This window comes from Saccostrea echinata, unplaced genomic scaffold (genome assembly GCF_033153115.1).
Source record: "Saccostrea echinata isolate AGI-Se365-2 ecotype Australia unplaced genomic scaffold, CSIRO_AGI_Sech_v1 ptg000063l, whole genome shotgun sequence".
Lineage (NCBI taxonomy): Eukaryota > Metazoa > Mollusca > Bivalvia > Ostreida > Ostreidae > Saccostrea > Saccostrea echinata.
In genome coordinates, this window is record NW_026889812.1 from 328282 (window position 1) to 350790 (window position 22509).

General features: G+C 35.1%; 1 protein-coding gene and 1 pseudogene across 1 annotated transcript; one reads left to right on the forward strand and one right to left on the reverse strand.

Annotated features, from left to right (window-relative positions):
- LOC133175602 (uncharacterized) overlaps positions 1-22509 on the forward strand; it is a 30127-nt pseudogene that overhangs the window by 5554 nt on the left and 2064 nt on the right.
- On the reverse strand, positions 2890-3750 carry LOC133175606 (paired amphipathic helix protein Sin3a-like). The gene is made up of 2 exons (XM_061310718.1): positions 3690-3750; positions 2890-3229 (listed from the first exon to the last, which is right to left on the reverse strand). The coding sequence occupies exons 1-2, from the start codon at positions 3723-3725 to the stop codon at positions 2951-2953; spliced, it is 315 nt and encodes a 104-aa protein (XP_061166702.1). The 5' UTR covers positions 3726-3750; the 3' UTR covers positions 2890-2950.

A 22509-nucleotide genomic window follows, 5' to 3' on the forward strand; every position in this document is an offset into this window, starting at 1 on the left:
ACAGTATTCTATATATCGGCAAAATTATTGGCGTCGCCCCCAACGTGCCCCGGGTTTCTACAGCCATAATACCTATACTTCAAACGATTTATTATCTACTATATTAGGTAGACTCAGTGCATTTGTCGAACATACAGATCTACAATCTTCTGTACTGGCAAAGCAAGACCACAGCAGGAAATCAAATACGAAGGCGTGTGACGGTACACATAGTCATTATTAAGATATCATATTTCCCCAGTACTTATATATCCCCCAAAAATGAACCATTGGCATCTGGTAGGAATTGTCCGAACTTGGCCAATAGTTCTTCCTGGTTCTGGAACAGCTTGACCACCTGAGAGCATTTTGCCTCTGGTATTGGCTAACAACCAAGGGAGACGATTTTAATGTCACATAACATCTCGGAGACGTATCGGTTTACATTGTCTATGTTACAAGTCTACTACCGCAAAGATTCCATTCTTAATCTGGTATGGTCTGGCAGTATATAGACCAGGTATGTATGAACGTCCCTCTTTAGACAAGATGTTTTCCAAACGGCTCCCCCACTCCATTATGGTGCCATATAACCAAGCTTCATTAAATTAGGAAATATTTTGTATTATAGATGCACACTTTATTTTCTAGACTTTTTTTTAGTGGATAATTAATCAAATATAGCCGTACAGGCATTAGCCAAATAAACTTCAGTGCATGTGCTTGCACATGTTTTATAGTTTTTTTTACATATATATTCTTTTAGTATCCCATAATATTTAGCTACACTTTGAAGATATGAAAGGCTTTCATTGAAAACAAGCGAGATATCAAAATTCAGCACACATGCCTGCATGTCTTTGTATTCAGGTTTGATAAGGACACACTACACTTATAGATCTACGTTCTAAATTTTGTCCCTTTTTTTAAATTTAAAAAGTCAAAGACATTATAAGTTTCAATCAATCAAATTGCAGCACATGAACATGCGCAAAATTTCAAGAATTCTCCGACATAACATTTGTAAAATTTCATAATATATACCATACTTTAAATTTCGTTGCATTTAGTATAAATAAAAAACAAGGAAGTTATAGAGATTTTTCTGTCAGTCAATCAGAGTGAAGCGCACGTGCATCCTAGTGCTGTTTTTTCCTAATTCACTCACATCACCTAAGTTACACCAATAATTAAGTCAATATATTTATGTTCAAAGCATATCATCCAAAAAATGAAAGTAAATGCTGTTTCAGTCATACCAATCATCATGTGTGCGTAAAATGACCTTTGTTCTGCAGATTTATGTAACATGCCTGTTAACCCTAAAGAAAATTAACAAAAATATGTTCTCAATCTTTATTTGGGGAACATATATGAAATAACAGCTATTTTCAAACAATGGCTGAAAGTAAAAGTACATAAGAAGACAACAATTTTGGACTTATTACTTTTAAAACACTTTTTTCTACATTAAACATACACAAAGTGAAAGTAGATGATCTTGTTAAAATAGATGAGAAGGCAGCATCAGTTTGACCAAAAGAGAAATTCATGTACAAAAGTATTACAATGTAATTTATAATAAAATGTAATACGTGCATATAATAACATTAACTTTTACAATCTGTTTTGACTAGTATGGAAAATTAATTCAATGACACACATATTACATTGCAATATGTTACAAAAATGTAATGCTACAGTCTAACAAGTTGCATTTCTTACATTCTACATTGTAATTCTGAGGTTTATGACTATTTATAAGCAATACTTTTACAATAATAAGAGGTATTTGCATATCCCAGTCATATAATTAAAGTCCCAAGCTTTACATGTAATAACGTAACTGTCATGATGTCTATATTCACAAATTGAAGATTTAACTTTACAGAAACCATGTGAAAAAAAGATTAAAAATAGTTAACAGTGAAAATAAAAATTTGCGTATCATATAAGCACACCTTTATGGAGACAAATTTTACCTGTTTTGAATTTTAAAAGATGAATTATACATTTTTTGCAGTCGTGAATAGAACTCCGATTTAATGCTTCATACATATCTCTTAAATATGTGGGCAGAAATAAAACTTTGATTTTGCATATAGAAAATCTTATCAAAATATGATCACACACATGTAACATGAATAAATATACAATGTGTCTATGCAATATGCAAAGTCAGAGGAAATGCTGACTTCGAAATATAAAATGTTACATTATTAAATGTAATCAAATTTGTAACACTGTGTCACTGTAACAGATGATGACAGTATAATCAGACTGCATGCACTTTAGGAGATTTAGATATTTTTAACTTAAACTCCAAAACATGGAGCGTATGATACATGATGGCCTCATAGATGTATCGTAATAAACATATACAACAAACTTGAAGTATAACTCAGTACTCTTATGATCACAATTACAAACAAACTTTATTAAAGTATTGGGTATTTCTCTAGGTAATCAATTTACATTCCTGAATTTAAAAAAAAATACATATACCTGCAGGATTCTTTCATTTAACACAGAAATATATACACTGAAAATCTTATTTACAACTTCATTTGTAAGATCATATATTAAATGTCTTGCATTGTTTCAGGTACATTTACACGTAATCAATCAGATTTTTTTTACCAGGGCAATTACCTGCATGTTGGCATAAAATAAACAGGCAGGTGTAAATGAATTCTAAAAATTCCCATGACCAAATGACATGCAATCTTTAAGAAATGAAATTCATTATTGTTTGAAAGTGTCAACCTATATAAATAATGACAATTAGTTGAATGCATTACCCCTTTAAATACATCATACAACGTGTGTAGAAAGAGATTTGTTTAAATGCATCCAATCTACTTTCTTTAAATGCATTAGTCTAGTTTCTTCTTATAATTATCTTTAGATAATATTAAGCAAGTACTTTCTGAAAGTTAAGTTGTTATCAATAGATTCATTGGTAACCTCCTTAACTAGTGGCCTCTTTGACTGGCTCAACTGGTTCCCCTGCCTCATTTTTGGTCTCGTATTCATACTCCACCTTGTATTTGTTAAAGGTGAAGTATGGTGTGGCATCCTCAGCACTGCAAGATTCCTTCGTGGTGGTACATGCCACCAGATCTTCGGTGCGTCCCATCAGCCAATCCTCGCACGCCGTCTTTTGATTCTCCGTCAGATTTTCCTCCCGCCAGCGATTTATCCATGTGGTGAATTTGTTATGGAGCTTTAGGGACACTCCGTTGTGTGACTGTAATGACCAAATATAAAATCTTTGAAAAACATATAGTGATTGAAAATGTGTGAAATAAAGTTATCAAAATATTTTGTACATCATGGTTATTACAAAATGATGTCAACTATCATTAGAGGTCAATTGCAACTAAGATTTTAGTGGTGAAAAATGCAGACAGATCAGAATACTGTAGAAGCACTAATTTTTGTGGGGATAAAATTTTGTTAATTTGTCATCTAAAAAGGTTTCGTTGGCATTAAATTTCGTTGTTTCGAAAGTAACCCTATTCAACATAAAGCCATATAAACATTTCCTGTGGGATTTAATTCCGTTGATAATTGTTAACTACGAAATAAACGAAAAATAAACGAAACGAAAATCCCCAACAAACATATCTGCTTTACAGTAGCTCACTAACTCTAAGGGTGACAAGCAATACAGAATTTAAAACTATTCTTTACTTTTGTACACTTACCTCCCTTACCTTGGTGAGTGCTGTACGTTTGTACATATAGTACTCACTGTTGACGACGTACACTATTGTTACACATGTGGCCTCTTATTTCTGTTCTTTAATAATATATAAATGAATTATTTTATTCATATGTCTTAGATGTCATGGGAATGATACCATGATATTGTAGTGTCTATATGTTAACTTATATTTATCATTTACTATACGTTTATAATACAATCCCGAATTTCCTCGATGAAACGAACCCGTGTACAATCATCCGTACTATAAACGGAGAAGATCCTGAAACAGACTCACCTTAATGTTACCAAGGCATCATTCTTTGACTTTATTTCAACATATGATGTATGCACAACCTTATAATTACTCCTAATCACTACTTTTTGTTCGAGCATAAACTTTGTGTACTGCAACTCAAACATGGCGCCAATCCGTGCGGTACCGTACGTTTTGCGCGTGGTATAATTCGCACCTACCAACTGAAAGGTATAAAACAGACGAACAAACGGCCAAACGGCAGTAGTGTTTAGCTGCTCACCTAGTATGGAGCCACAAGAGCCCATCAGAATGGTAATCATCCCATTATTACATTTTGTGCTACCCATTTAAGGTTGGGTAAGTCTGATGCCATTTCATACCCAGTACTTTTGGGTCCCCATCAATTTCCCAGAGTATAGTTTCATTGGGTAAAAGTTTCATTGGGTAAAATACCCATAACAAAGTTCTTAAGTATTATTGGGTTTATATTTGCCCATATTATAATAAATTTATGATTGTTTAATTATTTTAATTTAATTCTAATAAATTTATAGAAAACTTGCAATCTTTCTTTATTGGGTAAATTTCAGAAATAAGAGACCCACAAACAATATTTGTAACGTAGCCCATCAAGCGGGTAAAAGAATATTCAAAAACAACAGCTATACCCGAAAACGTTACAACTGGTGTCAGAAGTGGGATTTCCATTTTCTTATTTCTGTTTACCAAATTTTTTCCATTATAAAAACAAAAGGATTTTTATATTTTTATACATTTTTATTGACCCAATATATTTTTGTACCCAATAATCACTATGGAAACTGAAGAAAGTTTTGAAGTAACTTTTAAATCTCGATCATCTTCACCCAACAACTTGGAGGATGATAGGGTTGCTACACCCATTCCCAATCCTCAATCCTCATCAAAGGCATCAGATATTGCCCAACCTGTGAATGAAAATCAATTAGATGATATCATGTCTATTATGCAAAATGTAAACCAACAATTGTTGGGAATGACAAATGAGTACCAAAAATTGAGACAGCATGTTGATAATTTGGAAAAAGAAATTAAGAGTCCTACACAAGATAGGGGAGACAATCATCACTTTCCAAATTTTATACCCAGACCCATTCACCCAGTCAATTCTTATGATGATTTCCATCCCCGCATTCATTCAGACTCAGTGAATGGACAAAGGGAATATAACCCAAGCACAATGTCGGGTACCCATTATTCCCACTTACCTGAAATAAACAGGAATGAAAACAGAATGCCATCCCCATTTATACCCAAAACCCATGTAACAATAAAACCCCAAACATTTGATGGCTCCGAGGACTTTGACGAGTACCTCGCCCAATTTGAAATTTTAGTTGACTTACATGGGTGGGATTATAAAACAAAATCTCTGTACCTTGCCAGTAGCCTTACGGGTGGAGCCCGGGCCCTACTGAGTGAATTAAATGAAAATCAGAGGCGAGATTTTAACTCCCTTGTAAAAATCCTAAACAGAAGGTATGGTTCTATTGAGAGATCGGAAATGTTCCGTGCACAACTCAAAACCAAAACTAGGGGTCCAAATGAGTCCTTACCCGAACTGGCCCAATCTATTAAGAAACTAACCCGCCAGGCCTACCCAACAGCTGACCCAACCATCATAAGCATTCTGGCACTTGATCAATTTATTGATGCCCTACCGGACCCAGAAATGCGATTGAGGTTAAGGGAAGCCAAACCCAAAGATTTAAATGAAGCAGAGATACTGGCCATTAGATTAGAAACCTATAGATTGGCAGATGCCCAAAGAAATAAAACTGTCAATACTATTAATGAAACTGACCCCATTTCTTCATTAAAGCAAGATAATCAAAACTTACGGGATGACTTACAATCCCTTACCAGAGAAATCAAAGCCCTTATAAGAAATGGTCCAATGCCTACCCATAATTTCGCACAAACTCCCTACGTGCATCAATCAAACAATGGCTCTTACCATAAGCCAGCTAGACCCAACTATCCAAACAAGAGACCAACAAATTATGGACCCAGACCCCAGGATTCACCCAACCACAGAAATTCTAACAGTGGGAACCATTACCCCAAGAACCCCAAACAAAGTCCTTTCCGACCTCAAAGACAGGGAAACTACCCAGCGTCGAATTCGGGGGTCGGAAGTCGACAGGTTCAAGGGGCAGGCCCCAACACTCGCCATTAAATATGGCTCAACCTCTCCCACTAAAGTCCAAATCCAATGTTGAAAATGAGAATTTTAATGAAGTAAAACCTGAGAAAGAAATCTCTTGTAATACACCTACCCCCAAAGAAATTTTAGTGGGAGATATAAAAGGGGGAAATGATGGAATTTATATTATTGGGAAAATTGGAAATATACAAACAAGTATACTAGTAGATACGGGAGCTAGTGTGACTATTGTCAGTACCCAATTCTTTGAAAATTTAGATTCTATTGAAAAGCTCCAAATTACCCCAGTTTCTATCAAACTTACATCCGCAAGTGGTAATGCAATCCCAGTTAAGGGAGAATGCCCAATCAAAATTTCCCTTGGAAATTTTCAAGTTACCCATAAAGTACTTGTGGCTGATATACAAAACCCATGCATATTGGGATTAGATTTTATGACCCAAAATTCATGTGACCTTTATGTGAAAAAGATGAAACTAAAGGTACAGGGTATAGACATTCCCTGCTTTAGTAAATCTTGTATAGAAGATGTTTCTTATAGCAAGATAAGTCTTGCTGAGGATATTGAAATTCCTCCCCATTGTGAATATGTTGCTCCCGCAAAGGTAGATAACCCTTTATTGATGGATGAGGTTGGAGTAATAGAACCCATCCAGAATTTTGTTGAAAAATATGAATTGTTGATTCCCCAAGCCCTTGTAACTGTAGACAGAGAGGTCACAGTTCGTTACATGAATTTAAAAGATGAAAGTATCAAACTTTACAAAAATACCCAAATTGCCACAGTCAACTGTGTTGACAAAGTACTAGATAAATGGGAAGACCCAGATAACACCCATACCCTTAATACTCTTAACCCAGAGCTCAACCCCCAATTTCCAGATCACTTGCAATGTATTGTTGAGAAACTCCCCAAAGAAATTACTTATGAACAAAAACAAAAATTGGAAAATCTCCTTGTTGAATACCAAAATAGTTTTTCTTTTTCCTCCTCTGACATGGGTCTAACTGATCTGGTTGAACATAAAATTAATACTGGAAATGTTCCTCCCATTAAACAACCCCCAAGAAGAATACCCTTAGCAAAAATGGGTGAAGTAGAAAAAGAAATTGAAGATATGTTAAATAAGAGAGTAATAGAAACCTCTGATAGCCCTTGGAGTTCCCCAATTGTCCTAGTTAAGAAAAAGGACGGGTCCATAAGATTCTGTATAGATTACAGAAAATTAAATGATGTAACAATCAAAGATAGTTACCCAATCCCCAGAATAGATAATACCCTAGATGCCCTAGCAGGATCCAAATGGTTTTCCACCATTGACCTGAAGAGCGGGTATTGGCAAGTTAAGATGTCTCCTGAAGACAAACCCAAAACAGCATTTTCCATACCTGGTGGGGGTCACTGGCAATTTCTAAATATGCCCTTTGGTCTGTGTAATGCAGGCGCCACTTTTGAAAGACTGATGGAAAAAGTCCTCTCCAACTTGTCCTGGAAAATATGTATGGTTTATTTAGATGATATTATCATACTCTCTAAAACCTTTGATGAACATATCACAAATTTGAAACAAGTTTTCGGTAGGTTAAGGTCAGCAAATCTTAAAATGAACCCCAAAAAGTGCTGCCTACTACAGGAACAAGTTTCATTTCTGGGACACATTGTGAATAAAGAAGGAATTTCCACAGACCCATCCAAAATTGGATCTGTTCAAAATTGGCCAACCCCATCATCAGTTAAAGATATTAGAAGTTTTCTTGGGTTATGTTCCTATTATAGGAAATTTGTTTACAAGTTTGCAGATATTGCCAGGCCCCTCCATAAACTTACAGAATCAAAACAAGAGTTCCGTTGGGACGAAAACTGTCAGGAAGCTTTTGACAAGCTCAAAAGAGCCCTAACAAGTTCCCCAATCCTGTCCTACCCTAACAATGAAGGATTATTTATCCTTGATACTGACGCTTCCAATAGTGGATTAGGCGCAGTACTTTCTCAAGAACAAAATGGTATAGAAAAAGTTATCTGCTATTACAGTAAGGCATTCAGTGCTACTGAAAGAAGATACTGTGTCACTCGCAGAGAACTTTTAGCTATAGTAAAATCCATTAAAAATTTTCACCATTATTTGTATGGCAGACCTTTCAAAGTTAGGACTGACCACGGTTCACTTACCTGGCTCCTAAACTTTAAAAACCCTGAAGGCCAAATTGCCCGCTGGTTTGAATTTCTGTCCCAGTATGAATTCAAAATAGAACATAGAGCTGGTAGATCTCACAGCAATGCTGATGCCCTCTCCCGAAGACCTTGTCTTGATAACTGCAAACACTGTAACAAAGCAGAAGAAAAATATGAGCCCGAATTCAACTCTCTTTCTTGTTCTACTGTGACAACCAGATCCCAAAATGCCACCCAAAGTATCCATCTTGAACATAATCCCAATCCCCAAGAAATCATTAATATAAAAGAGTCACAAAGTCAAGACCCCATCCTCAAAACCATTATAGAATGGGTAAAATCCAATGAAAGACCCAAGTGGGAAGAAATATCAAATCTTAGTGAAACCCATAAATATTATTGGGTTAGATATGATTCCCTAAAATTCTTACATGGTATACTCTATCATATCTGGGAAGATGTCCAACCAAAATATCAAATAATCCTACCCCAATCCCTGAAAAACTTAGTCTTCCAACAGTTACATGATAGTGTTACTGGTGGCCATCTGGGTGTCCGTAAAACTCTGTCTAAAATCAGAGACCGATATTTCTGGCATCATATGTCTGAAGATATTAAAACCCTCTGTAGAAAATGTGATATTTGTGAATCAAGAAAGCCCCCCTATAAATTACCCAAAGCACCCCTACAAAAATATGTAGTGGGAGCACCCATGGAAAGATTGGCCATAGATATTATGGGTCCACTTCCTCTTACTAAGAAAAAGAATTCCTACCTTCTTGTAGTGGGCGACTATTTTACTAAATGGGTGGATGCTTTCCCCATCAAAAATCAAAAAGCCCACACTATAGCTAAAATACTTATCGAAAGAGTTATCTCAGTATTTGGTGTACCCATGGAAATTCATTCTGACCAAGGTAGATCCTTTGAGTCAGGGTTATTCCAAGAAATCTGTGATATACTCGGTATAGTAAAAACCCGTACTACCCCATATAGGCCACAGTCAGATGGCATGATTGAGAGAGCAAATCGCACTATAGAGAATATGCTCTCTGCTTTTGTTAACAATACCCAACAAGATTGGGATGAATACATACCCTTACTTATGATGGCATACAGGTCATCCATCCATGAATCTACAGGAGTTAGCCCAAACGAAATGATCTTTGGTAGACCAATCCATCTACCTGTTGATCTAGTGCTTGGCATTCCAGACCCTGAAATACATAAGCATAAATATGGATCTGAATTTGCAAATCAATTGGCAAACAAACTAGAAGTTATTCATGACCATGCCCGCAACCAAATCCAATTATCAACAAAACATATGATTAGGGAATATAGTAAAAAGGTTCACCAACACTTATACCAAGAAGGTGATGCCATTTGGTTTTACTCCCCAAAATATGAAAGACATGGTAAAAAGTTATGTAGACCATGGACAGGGCCTTACCTTATCATGGAAAGAGTGAATGATGTTATTTATAAGATCAGAAAGACTCTAAAACATAAGCCCAAAATTGTCCATCACAACTTATTAAAACCATATAAGGGAGATAACCCACCTTTTACTGCCTAAGTGATGATTGGATCCCATATTATCTTTGACCCCCTCCTCAATTCATTTTTACATCTACTTAGTTTGAGTCCTTCTTTTAAATTACAGATCCAGAGATATGCATGCACCATTTGCGATAAGGAATTTGCACTACCAAATCACTGTGAGAGACACATTACCGCCACTCATTCAGGATTTGGACACAAATGTTCCTCTTGCGGCTTCATCTTTTCCAGAACGGATCAGAAGCATGGTTGTTCTGGGTATACCTTCCAAATCACAAAGAGAGCCACTGGAACGTTCACAGGTGATGAGGCGCTGGAATTTCAAACATTTCAAAGGAACAGGTCCAAGTTCTGCCAACCTGTACAGAGGCCTGCCAGATCCAACCTTGGGAACACAAACCTGGCCCCCTCTAAAAGAAAGGCGAAATTCACAGAGCCTTTAGTTCCCAAGAAGAGGAAGCATTATGGCCAACCCCCCAACAGACCGTTACCTAAATTACCGTCCCTCATGGATATTTCCCTCTGTTCCACTGCTGGTGATGCATGCCCCCCAGTTACAGAACCAACCAGTACTACTTCAAGTTCCTCCACTTCCACATCGTTCACCAGCTCAACTCTAACTAAAGTTTCAACTTCATTAATCACAACTTCAGCAACTTCCACTAAAGTCAGTCCATATTCAACCAGCCTTGACAAAGACCTTTCACTGTCTTCAGATTCAGACTCCTCGTCCACAAGCTCCAACCATAACTCAGCATATGACAAAGACACTATTGTTTCAAAAAAACAAGACCAAATTTCAATCCTCACTGATGGCGTTATCGACCCACCACAGGAGTACACAATTCCGGAAACCACGGCTGTGCCATACCAACCTACCAGTAAACAGGAACTCAAAATCAAGGATATAATTGCTAGACAGAATGAAATTATCACTTTGAATGTCGGAGGCACTATATTCACCACCACAAAATCTACTCTACAAGAGGATCCTTCTTCGCTACTGGCCGCCCTCTCATCAAAGATTTCAGGACCATTCTTCATTGACCGGAATCCTAAACACTTTCTCATTATCCTGGATTTCCTTAGGAATGGATGTCGTGTGTCTGACATTGTCCTTCCCACTAGTTTACAGTCCATAAAGGAACTTTACCAAGAGTGTACCTTCTATGAACTAGACAACCTTGCAAAATACTTGGAACCACTGTTGAAGTTTGCCCCACTTCAGTGATTGACCTACAAATATGTGGACATTCTAAAAACTCAGTGAATGATGTGATTTAATGTATAAGCTTTTATATTAGAATCTATAGATGCTATATTACCATGTTTTCTTTGTATGTATAACTATTATTGCTTGAATGTTATTGTTTAAAAGTTATTCTATTGTTGTAAAATGTTTTTAATTGTATGCTATCCCATAAAATGTTGTAGTTGAACTCAAAAAAAAAAAAGACTGTGTTTTCTTTAAATGGAGATTATCCCATAGAAACAAGTCATATTACTTTATGCGAGTTCTTACCTGCACAACATTCGGGACGAATGTTACAAAAGAAGGAGGGCTGTGTTACACATGTGGCCTCTTATTTCTGTTCTTTAATAATATATAAATGAATTATTTTATTCATATGTCTTAGATGTCATGGGAATGATACCATGATATTGTAGTGTCTATATGTTAACTTATATTTATCATTTACTATACGTTTATAATACAATCCCGAATTTCCTCGATGAAACGAACCCGTGTACAATCATCCGTACTATAAACGGAGAAGATCCTGAAACAGACTCACCTTAATGTTACCAAGGCATCATTCTTTGACTTTATTTCAACATATGATGTATGCACAACCTTATAATTACTCCTAATCACTACTTTTTGTTCGAGCATAAACTTTGTGTACTGCAACTCAAACATGGCGCCAATCCGTGCGGTACCGTACGTTTTGCGCGTGGTATAATTCGCACCTACCAACTGAAAGGTATAAAACAGACGAACAAACGGCCAAACGGCAGTAGTGTTTAGTTGCTCACCTAGTATGGAGCCACAAGAGCCCATCAGAATGGTAATCATCCCATTATTACATTTTGTGCTACCCATTTAAGGTTGGGTAAGTCTGATGCCATTTCATACCCAGTACTTTTGGGTCCCCATCAATTTCCCAGAGTATAGTTTCATTGGGTAAAAGTTTCATTGGGTAAAATACCCATAACAAAGTTCTTAAGTATTATTGGGTTTATATTTGCCCATATTATAATAAATTTATGATTGTTTAATTATTTTAATTTAATTCTAATAAATTTATAGAAAACTTGCAATCTTTCTTTATTGGGTAAATTTCAGAAATAAGAGACCCACAAACAATATTTGTAACGTAGCCCATCAAGCGGGTAAAAGAATATTCAAAAACAACAGCTATACCCGAAAACGTTACACTATTTTGAATAAGTTGACATTAAATTTACATTCTGTGTTGTCCAGAATATCCATGTCCTCCGTGGATTGCTTTGGGGACCCCGTGATTTCCTCCATCTCCGTGTCTGACCGAGATTTCTGATTCTTCTGGTAAAGTCTCCACTGTCTCACATTCCTATAGCACAAAATTTAAGATATTAAAGATCCTATGTGTCCAATACACAGTTCTCAGGTTACATAAAAGCTAGACTCCAACAAATGTGCCATTTGGCAGAGCTGATAATTTTGACATGGAAATAACTGAGCAGGTTTCATCAACCTTAACCCCCACTTGCCTCTTCAATGAATGAAAATATCAGTGATACATATATATACTAACTTGGCAACAAGACAAATTGCCTGGACAAGACAAACTAGATCACATTACACCTTCCAGTCATTATGAACATTATATTCACATCTGAATCCAACTTTGAAGTCATCATCACCAACAACCTTGTCTGAATCCACAGTTTCAATGTTGCAGACACAATTTTAAAAAATTTCTTACTCAGTAACCTAAGCTTGAGATAAGAAGACAAATTACCTGGGTAGAAAGATAGGTTTGCTTGTAAGGTGTTCTTTCAGGTCCTCTGAAACAGTGTCGTCCTTGGAAACATATTTCTTTACATATTCAGACAAATGCTCCACTTCTATTGGATCATCAGACTGCTCGTGGTCAGTGTCCAGGAGTTCCAAGGTCAACTTACACTCTTTCTTGAACTGTTGAAAATAATAAAGATTTTAAAATACTATAAATATACAGATTATAAGTATAGGTTATTTGTCTTTCTTATTAGTAGAAACCTTTTGCTTAAACGTTGCAATCCTAAATCAAACAAGTAGACATCCCTGAAATACAAGTCCATTCCATGCTCTTGCAGAATTTCAAAACCAACAGTATTTAGACCTATGTTGAAATGTTCGTTTTCTCCTTCCCTCTTAGTCGCCCGCGTGGCGCAGTGGTTAGAGCGTCTGCTCTAGAGTCGCGAAGTAAGGAGTTGATCCTTACGTCGCAGATTCGAATCCCACTGTGGGACGTGGAGACCGGTCCTTCGGATGAGACCGTATAAACCGAGGTCCCGTGTCGCAGTAGGTGCTGGCACGAAAAAGATCCCTCACTGCTCACTGTCCGAAAGTGCCGAGCATAGGGCAAAATTTGTAGCTCTCCACCGGTAAAGGTGGCGTCTCCATATGAGTGAAAAATTCTCGAGAGGGACGTTAAACAACAAACAATCAATCAATCAATCCTTCCCTCTTACTTACAATGACAACTTTGAATCAGTTTTCCTCGATGAGACATTGTTCAGCTTTTTTCTGGTAGGCGCTCTCCTTGTCTGACCGCTGTTGGACAGTGGATATCCGTCCCCCTGTGGCATTGTTATTGCGTTCCTCCTGCAACAGCGCCGTGATCTTCATACAGACCTCATCCTGGACAATGTGTTGCATATACAAGTACAGAGAGTGATATTCTTATTGTGCTGCATCTACAAGTACAAACAGTGATTCTCTTATTTAATAAAGTGCCCCGCCACAGCATAATACGACCTTAAAAGCAAAACAAAACATGACCTTATTTGGATATTAATGACTTACTGTTTAAAGATTTTGATTTTTAATAGGGAAAGTCTTCAACCCCAGTTCTATTGTCTGAAAAATGCTATTTTATTAATGTCGGAAAAGAAAACTACAAAATGTAGGAAATGAAAAGGGGGATTTTTTTTTTCAAAAACAAGCTAATTCAGAGAATTTGTGTCCCACGCTTATAGGGAAAAAAGAATAACATGCGCAGTTCGGAGGGAGGGGAGTCGGACCCCCCCCCCCCCCCCGGATTTGTAGAATTATTAAAGGTATACATGTATATTGAAGCAAACACTGTAGTAATGATTTTAGGAGTGTGTACAAGCCAGACGTCATAACTTTTTCATTTCACATGTTGAATTCTATCATTAAGTAAATCAGAAAAAAAAATTAATAAATAAATAAAAAAGGATCGTACAGGATTTGAACCCGGCACCTACCACATGCTAAGCGAGAGTCATACCCCTTAGACCACGGAGGCACTTGATTATACAGCAAATTAAATGCTTACATTAGGTCACATATAATGTTAATGTTCACGTTCGATATTGTCAAAATTTTACACAAGTTCTAATAGATGTAATAAGGATATAAAGTCCGTCGACAACCTGTATTATACGTAATAACTCTCGACATGCCCATGTGCTAAAGATAGTGTCAAGCGACTTTTAATACAATAAATAATAATAAAAAAAAAGGGACGGAACATATTGAGAGTGGCCTAGGGAGTTATGGTATAAAATTTCATTGCAAAAACTCAAAAGCTTCTTGAGATATCGCCCGGAAACGAAAGAGTTACACACAGACGGAATATATGAATTTACAACCTTGAATTTTGAATTTTTGACCTCAAAATCAATAGGGGTCTTTCTTAGGCCACAGAAAGTTGTTATATAAAATTTCATTGCAAAAGCTCAGAGGATTCTCGAGATATCGCGATGAAACGAAAGTGTTAAAATAAATTTTATGAATTTATGACCTTTACCTTTGACCTTAAAATCAATAGGGTTCTTCTTTAGGCCATAGGGAGTTGCTATGCAAAATTTCATTGCGACCCCCACCTAGAGAAAAAAGAAGAGCATGCGCAGTTGGGGGAGTCAAACACCAACCTCCGGATTTATAGAATTATTTAATGTATACATATGTATATTGAAGCAAATAAAAAATGCCAATATGGATAAAACGATTTGATTGCTTATCCTTTAATATGTGTATAGAAGATTCTTTTTGTATAGAACATTTATCACACTGTAATAATGATGTTATGAGTTTGTACACACCAGACGTCATAACATTTCAGTTTCACATGCTGAATACTATCATTTAGTAAATCAAAAAAAAAAAAAAAAAAAAAAAAAAAAGGATGGACCGGGATTTGAACCAGGCACCTACCACATGCTAAGCGAGAGTCATACCCCAAGACCACGGAGGCACTTGATTATACAGCAAATGAAATGCAAACATTAGGTCACATATAATGTTATATTCACGTTCGATATTGTGAAAATTTTACACAATACATGGTGTCTAATTAAACCTTAACTAAACAGTTCTAAAAGATGTTATAAGAATACAAAGTCCGCTAACAACCTGTATTATACGTAATAACTCTCCACATGCCCCTGTGCTAAAAATAGTGCCAAGCGACTTTTAATACAATAAATAATAAAAAAAGGGGGGGGGGGCGTGAGAGGCCCTAGGGAGTTATGGTATAAAATTTCATTGCAAAAGCTCAAAAGCTTCTCGAGATATCGCCCGGAAACGAAAGTGTTACACACAGACGGAATGTATGAATTTACGACCTTGAACTTTGACCTTTTGACCTCAACATCAATAGGGGTCTTCCGTAGGCCACAGGGAGTTGTTAGGTAAAATTTCATTGCGAAAGCACAAAGGGTTCTCGAGATATCGCGTGGAAACATAAGTGTTAAAACAGACAGAATTTGTGAATTTATGACCTTGACCTTGACCTTTGACCTTGAAATAAATAGGGTTCTTCTTTAGTCCATAGGAAGTTGCCATGCAACATTTCATTGCCAAAGCTCAATGGGTTCTTGAGATATCGCGCGGAAACGAAAGTGTTACAGACAGACAGAAATACAGACAGACGCACGGACAGACCCAAATTAATATCCCCCACTTTCAGTGAAAGCGGGAAACAACAATTCGGTGAAAGCGGGGGACAAAAAGAGGGTCAAACTCCCTGAACCCTCCCCTCCTCTATATTTGCACATGGTGTGTTTTGTGTTTTCATTTTCAACTCTTGTACATTTAAGTATTAATTCGAATCATTATCACCATTTTTTGGTGCAAAAGTATTTGCTTATAAAAAAAAAAGAGTGTGATTATATTGACAAAAAAAAAAAAAAAAAAAAAAAAAAAAAAGAAAAATAACGAAACCTTATGTCGACCCTCGTAAACAATCATCGGTTTGTATACTTTTCCATGTTATCTATAATATTGCTAATGATTAGAGAGATTCTAAGTGAAGGACTAATGAAAGCATCAAAGCTACAATGATTTCAAACGTGCACTTGGACATTGAGAGAAGGGGGAAAGGTGTATTAAAAAACTAACGTAGATTGATTAAGATGGGTTTTTTTTGTTTTATCCGTATGATAAACAAACAAACAAGTATAATTATAAACATATCAATATGATTTTTAAACTGTTGACAGATTAAAACTTTCAATATACCAGTTCAATCTAGTGAAAACGCCAACATTGACCAGTCCTAAGACGTCTATTATTTTGTATCCATTTGCAGTTATTTCGTTAAGCCCTATTTTGAAAATTATCACATCGGCATCCAGTATACATGTACTTGCAATCAAATTTTCCTGAATACCTTGTTTTTCTATACATTTTTGAAAATCAAATTGTCAATTCACAGACATAAGTGCGACCCTTTTTCTTTTTTTTTTTGTATGAATGTTTAGAACGCTGACTTGATAATGAAATAATCTAAGTTTAAATTGATCTACATGAACATTTTACTTTCTCTTTCAGCATGATTTTCGTCGTTTCTTTTTTTTTTCTATTTTGTGTATGTGTATTCCTTGTCATTTACTGTATAAGGCGGAAAAACAGGTTGCGTTTTTACGAAATTGAATTTGAATCGAGCAAGAAATTAGAATAAATAAAAACGAGGAATTATTCTATGATTAAAACTCCTTTTCTCTGCAGCTGTACGAGTATATGAACTTCTGTTGAAATTTTGTCTCCCGCTTTCACTGAAAGACCGTCTGTATTTCTGTCTGTCTTTAACACTTTCGTTTCCGCGCGATGTCTCGAGAACCCTTTGAGCTTTCGCAATGAAATGGCAATACAATTTTACATAACAACTTCCTGTGGCCCAAGAAAGACCCCTATTGATTTTGAGGTCAAAAGGTCGAATTTCAAAGTCGTAAATTCATAAATTTCGCCTGTGTGTAACACTTTCGTTTCCGGGCTATATCTCAAGAAGCTTTTGAGCTTTTGCAATGAAATTTTATACCATAACTCCCAAGGGCCTCTCTCAACCCTCTCAAAGTGTCCCGCCCCGTTTTTTTTTTAATTTATTGTATTAAAAGTCGCTTGGCACTATTTTTAGCACAGGGGCATGTGGAGAGTTATTATGTATAGTACAGGTTTTCGGCGGACTTTATATTCTAATTACATCTATTAGAACTGTTTAGTAAAGGCTCAATTAGACATCATGTATTGTGTAAAATTTTGACAGTATCGAACGTGAATATAAACATTATATGTGACCTAATGTTTGCATTTAAATTGCAGAAAAAGCAAGTGCCTCCGTGGTCAAGGGGTATGATGCTTGCTTAGCAAGCCATAGGCCCGGGTTCAAGTCCTGGACGATCCTATTTTTTATGCCTTTTTTTGTTTGTTGTTGTTGTTGTTTTTTTTTTTTTTATTGATTTACCAAATGATACTCTTCGACATGTTAAATGAAAAAGTTATGACGTCTGGCGTGTACAAACTCATAATGTCATTATTACAGTGTGATAGATATTCTTTACATTAAAAAGAATCTTCTATACACATTTTAAAGAATAAGCAATCAAATCTTTTTATCCATATTGGCATTTTTCATTTGCTTCAATTAATAATTCTACAAATCCAGGAGGAGTGTGACCCCCCTCCTGATTTGTGTATCCTCTTCTTTTTTCCCTAAGCGGGAGACACAAATTCTCTGAATTAGATTGTATCGGTTCCTTCTGTCATTGTCTGTTCATGCTTTCCATCAAACAGTAACAGTTAGAATAAATAAAAAAAAAAAATTAAGAAGCAAGAAACTTTTCATTTGAGGAAATTGGTAAATTGTGAATGGAGGGCCAAACCTCACACAAAACTGGAGGACTTCCACATCACCAAGCCAGTGGTTCCATGCAGTGGTGCGCTTATTTAACGTCAATAGAAAGACTTGACTTGACTCGCCCCGAAGTTTCGTCAAATAAATCATACGACTCGGACATATTAAAATGGGGGGAAAAAGATTCCTTTTTTGCGAAATATTTTAGAATAGAATTACAAAATTTATTACTTAATCATCATTATCATACACTCAAAACTTTACGCGTTATCAGAGCAGGAAAAGTTATCAAACTAAAACTGTTCTAATGGGACTATAACCCCCCGCTGGGTTTTTCAGAAAAGGTATTAAGTTACTCAAGGTATTTTTATAGATCTAGAGGTGTTCAAAATTTATTTGAAATTTAATTGCAATTTAGCTAAGCTAGTACAGCCTAATAAAACATCATAATATTAATCATTATATTGTTTTTTATTTGATTGTAAAACTTGGTGGAATGCAACCATCTTACATATTTATGAGACATGATGCTCTGAATTAGTTTGTTGATATTTTCACCAAAAATAAATTGAATAAAAACATCATTTAATAAAATATCAAATTAGTCTTAACAACTTAATCTATACAAAATTAATTTTGCAAATGGCCATCAAGTGAAATAATTTGCTATAAATTACAATTAAGAGAGAGACCAGCAAATTATTTTGCCTAATTCCAAAAGGATACAGATAAAAGCTGCTTGATCAGAGACGCTCTAACAGAAATGATTGCGACAGCTAGCTTTCCTACATTGAACTCATTAATTAATCTTTGATTAATTCTTTTGCCTAATTACAAAAGGATACAGATAAGAGCTGCTTGATCAGAAAATGACTAAGACAGTTAGCCTTCCTACATTGAACTGGACGCATGTCCACTCATTACTCCCAAGGGATGAATGGATCTGCGCTATCTGCTTTGTAGTTTGTGTTACAATATTAAATGCATATTTATGTCATTCTGTTGAAAACAATTTTTTTTAATTTGTTACAAAGATTTATAAAATGAACAAAAATTGTATGATCTTGATGCAACATTTTAATAAGGTTACTGCGTGACTCTTAGATTTGTAGGGACTATCTATCATAAAACATAAATACTTAAGAATTTCATTTTTTTCAGATTTAATGACTGGTTTTAAGCTGCAATTCATATGGACAGATGGATATGCAGATTCCCCTATACAGCTTCCCCCATTGGGATATAATTATTTTTAATTATATTATAAAATATTTAAATAAGTTTTAGTTACTTTACGCCAAAATTTATTTTGAAAGTTAGGCTAGCCAACAAGAATTTTTTAATCTAACACATGCAATAAAGAGGCTGATTCGTTTGCCCAATTCCCAAGAGGTAGAGATAAAATCTGCTTGATCAGAGATGCTTTAGCAGTTAGCTCCTCACACTAAACTCACTAATTTATCTCTAATTTGACATGCAAATTTCTGTTATCAATTTTCTCCTTGACCAGTTCTTGATAATTACACCCATGGGAGAGGTGAAATTTCTCTTATAACATTACATTTGTTATAGATTATAGAAAGTATATAATGAAAAAATAAGCATTTTCTTGATTTAACATTTTATAAACAAGGATACTGTAATACCCTTACATTTTTTGGGATTGTGTAATTTAAAAATTAAAAGACATAGTTTTTTTTTTCATATTTCACTTCAATTAAAGGTCGCAGTGACCTTCGAGCAGGGTGCAACACACCTTCTACCAAAGACGCATTGATTGGCCAAGTTGATTCCAAAATGATTTTAGGTGTAATAGTTTTCTAGTTATGAGTCAGACAGGTTTTTTTTCCATATTTGGCCATAACATCTTATATAAAGGCCAAGGCGACCTGTTTTTAATATGCGACACACCTTCTACCCAAGAAGTATCAGCTGACAAAGTTTGAAAACTCTAGTCCTAACAACATTAAAGTTATGAGCCGGACACGAGAAAAGCTAACAGACGGACGGACGGACAAAATATGTCCCGTCTTAAGACAGACGTATAACAATCCTAAGTGTTAGTGAAGCAAGAAAATCACTCAAATTTATTTTAGACAACCAGCAACTCTTTTGATTAAGATAATTTATGGTTTGTTTTTTATTATACTATATTCTATTACTCTGGTCCTTGGCCAATAGAGCTGAAAACATCAACATGTATTTATTTAAGCAATTGCAATTTTTAATCAGATTTCTGGATATGATGATAAAATTCAAGATAAAAAGATATATATATATATATATATATATATATATATATATATATATATATATATATATATATATATATATATATATATATATATATATATATATATATATATATACATATATTATACTTGAGTTATCTTTTAAACACATTGCAAAAAATTAATTCATGATTTTTTAATAATTAGATCAATACATCTATAATATCCTCTATTTTGAGACTTCCATGGACGTATAAATTTATATGTCTTTTTTTTTTAAATAACAAAAGAGTAAATTGAAAAAAAAATTATCTGAAAGGCCTACATATTGACAGGTATTCAAATCATATGACCTGGATTAAAATCATATGACCTGGCAACAGGCCAACGCCAAGAAGTAGATTGTCAGACAGCATTCAGGAGACGATAGTGATTTTACAGGCAAGATATATATATTTTCTAATTTTGATATATCACACTTTTTAAGCAACTCATTTTTTTCTACCTGAATTAAATACATTTTTTATAAAGGTGGAAATCCTTCTAAAATAAGGAGCAATATAATTATGCATTATTATACTGCACATGTATATAACAGACAGTGTTGATTTCAGCATGGGGTTTTGATATCACATTTGTATTAATTACCCCACCTCCGATGATTTTTTGATGAAATTCTGGCTTAAGACTTGTTGAAGTTTGTCACGTGAAGTGATGTAATACTTATATATGGTCACTAAAAAATCAATAAACGCTTGCTGTCAATTCAGTTATCTAATCTTTTGTTACACTTAGAACAACTCAAGTTCCTTAGTTTTTTTTTTTTACATGTTATTAGACAAGATGCTTGGTGGGTGTCTGTTGATAAATACAAAGTTAAGCAACGCCAGTAATGAGCACAAATTAGAAAACCCTTTTCTCCCCATACTAAAATACTTTAAAAATTGTCTGTAAGTTATTACTGCACAAAACACAAACAAAACAATACTACATATAACACAACATGACGTCATAATAAGCACTGTGTATGAGTTATGAAACATAGCAGGGAGAAAAAAAATTACAAACCATAGACACCTGAAATATAATTATGTCATTTGTGGGGTAAATTTGTTATATAGTTTTGTAGCGACCAGGTACAAGATGATACCTGGTAAGTACTTCACCCTTATCATGGTTAAATATAGATGAATCACAGGTATAATCATCTTGTAAATTTCCAAATTTAAAACTCTGATCTTACTAAACATATTCTTTGAGAGAATTATAATTTCCAAGATGACTACAACAGTTTTAGTCTGTAAACACAAACCCAAGATAGAATTTACCTTTATTTAAAACTGGCCAGCTATTTCAGAAATTACGAACTATTCTCCTTGTGTAATTTTCTTCACAATATCATGTACTTTCTTTCAATGATTTTCATCATTGATAACATTTTTGACATGTCAAGCACTTATTCCCACGGTTATATATATTTCCATGCTACAAAATATTTCTATTTTACCTACTTATTAATATTTTTATTTTAGTTTGCACAAGACATAACGAATAAACAAACCTCAACAAAGGATATATACTTAACAATTTTTATTTTTTCATAGTATCAACTAGACTTAATCGTGTGAGAAGAAGACTATTATGAAACCCCTAGACAGAGCTCAAGTTCTCCTCCTTTGTGACCTGTGTGAAAGTGCTGCATTACAGAGTCACTGTGAACTTTGTCAGATTAACCTGTGTAAGGCCTGTGTAGGGGAGCATCTCTCTGATTCATCCCAAAGACACAATGTAGTACCATACAAACACAGAACTTCTACTCCTAACTACCCAAAATGTCAAAATCACACCCAGAAACACTGTGAACTATACTGTGAGAAATGTGACATTCCTGTCTGTTCTACCTGCGTCTCCTCTGATAAACATCATGGGCATAAACTTACAGATGTTGTGAAAATTTCTAGTTTTAGGAAAAAAGATTTAGAAAAAGACTTGGAAGAACTAGAGAAACAAATATATCCTGCATATGAAAAAATAACATTGG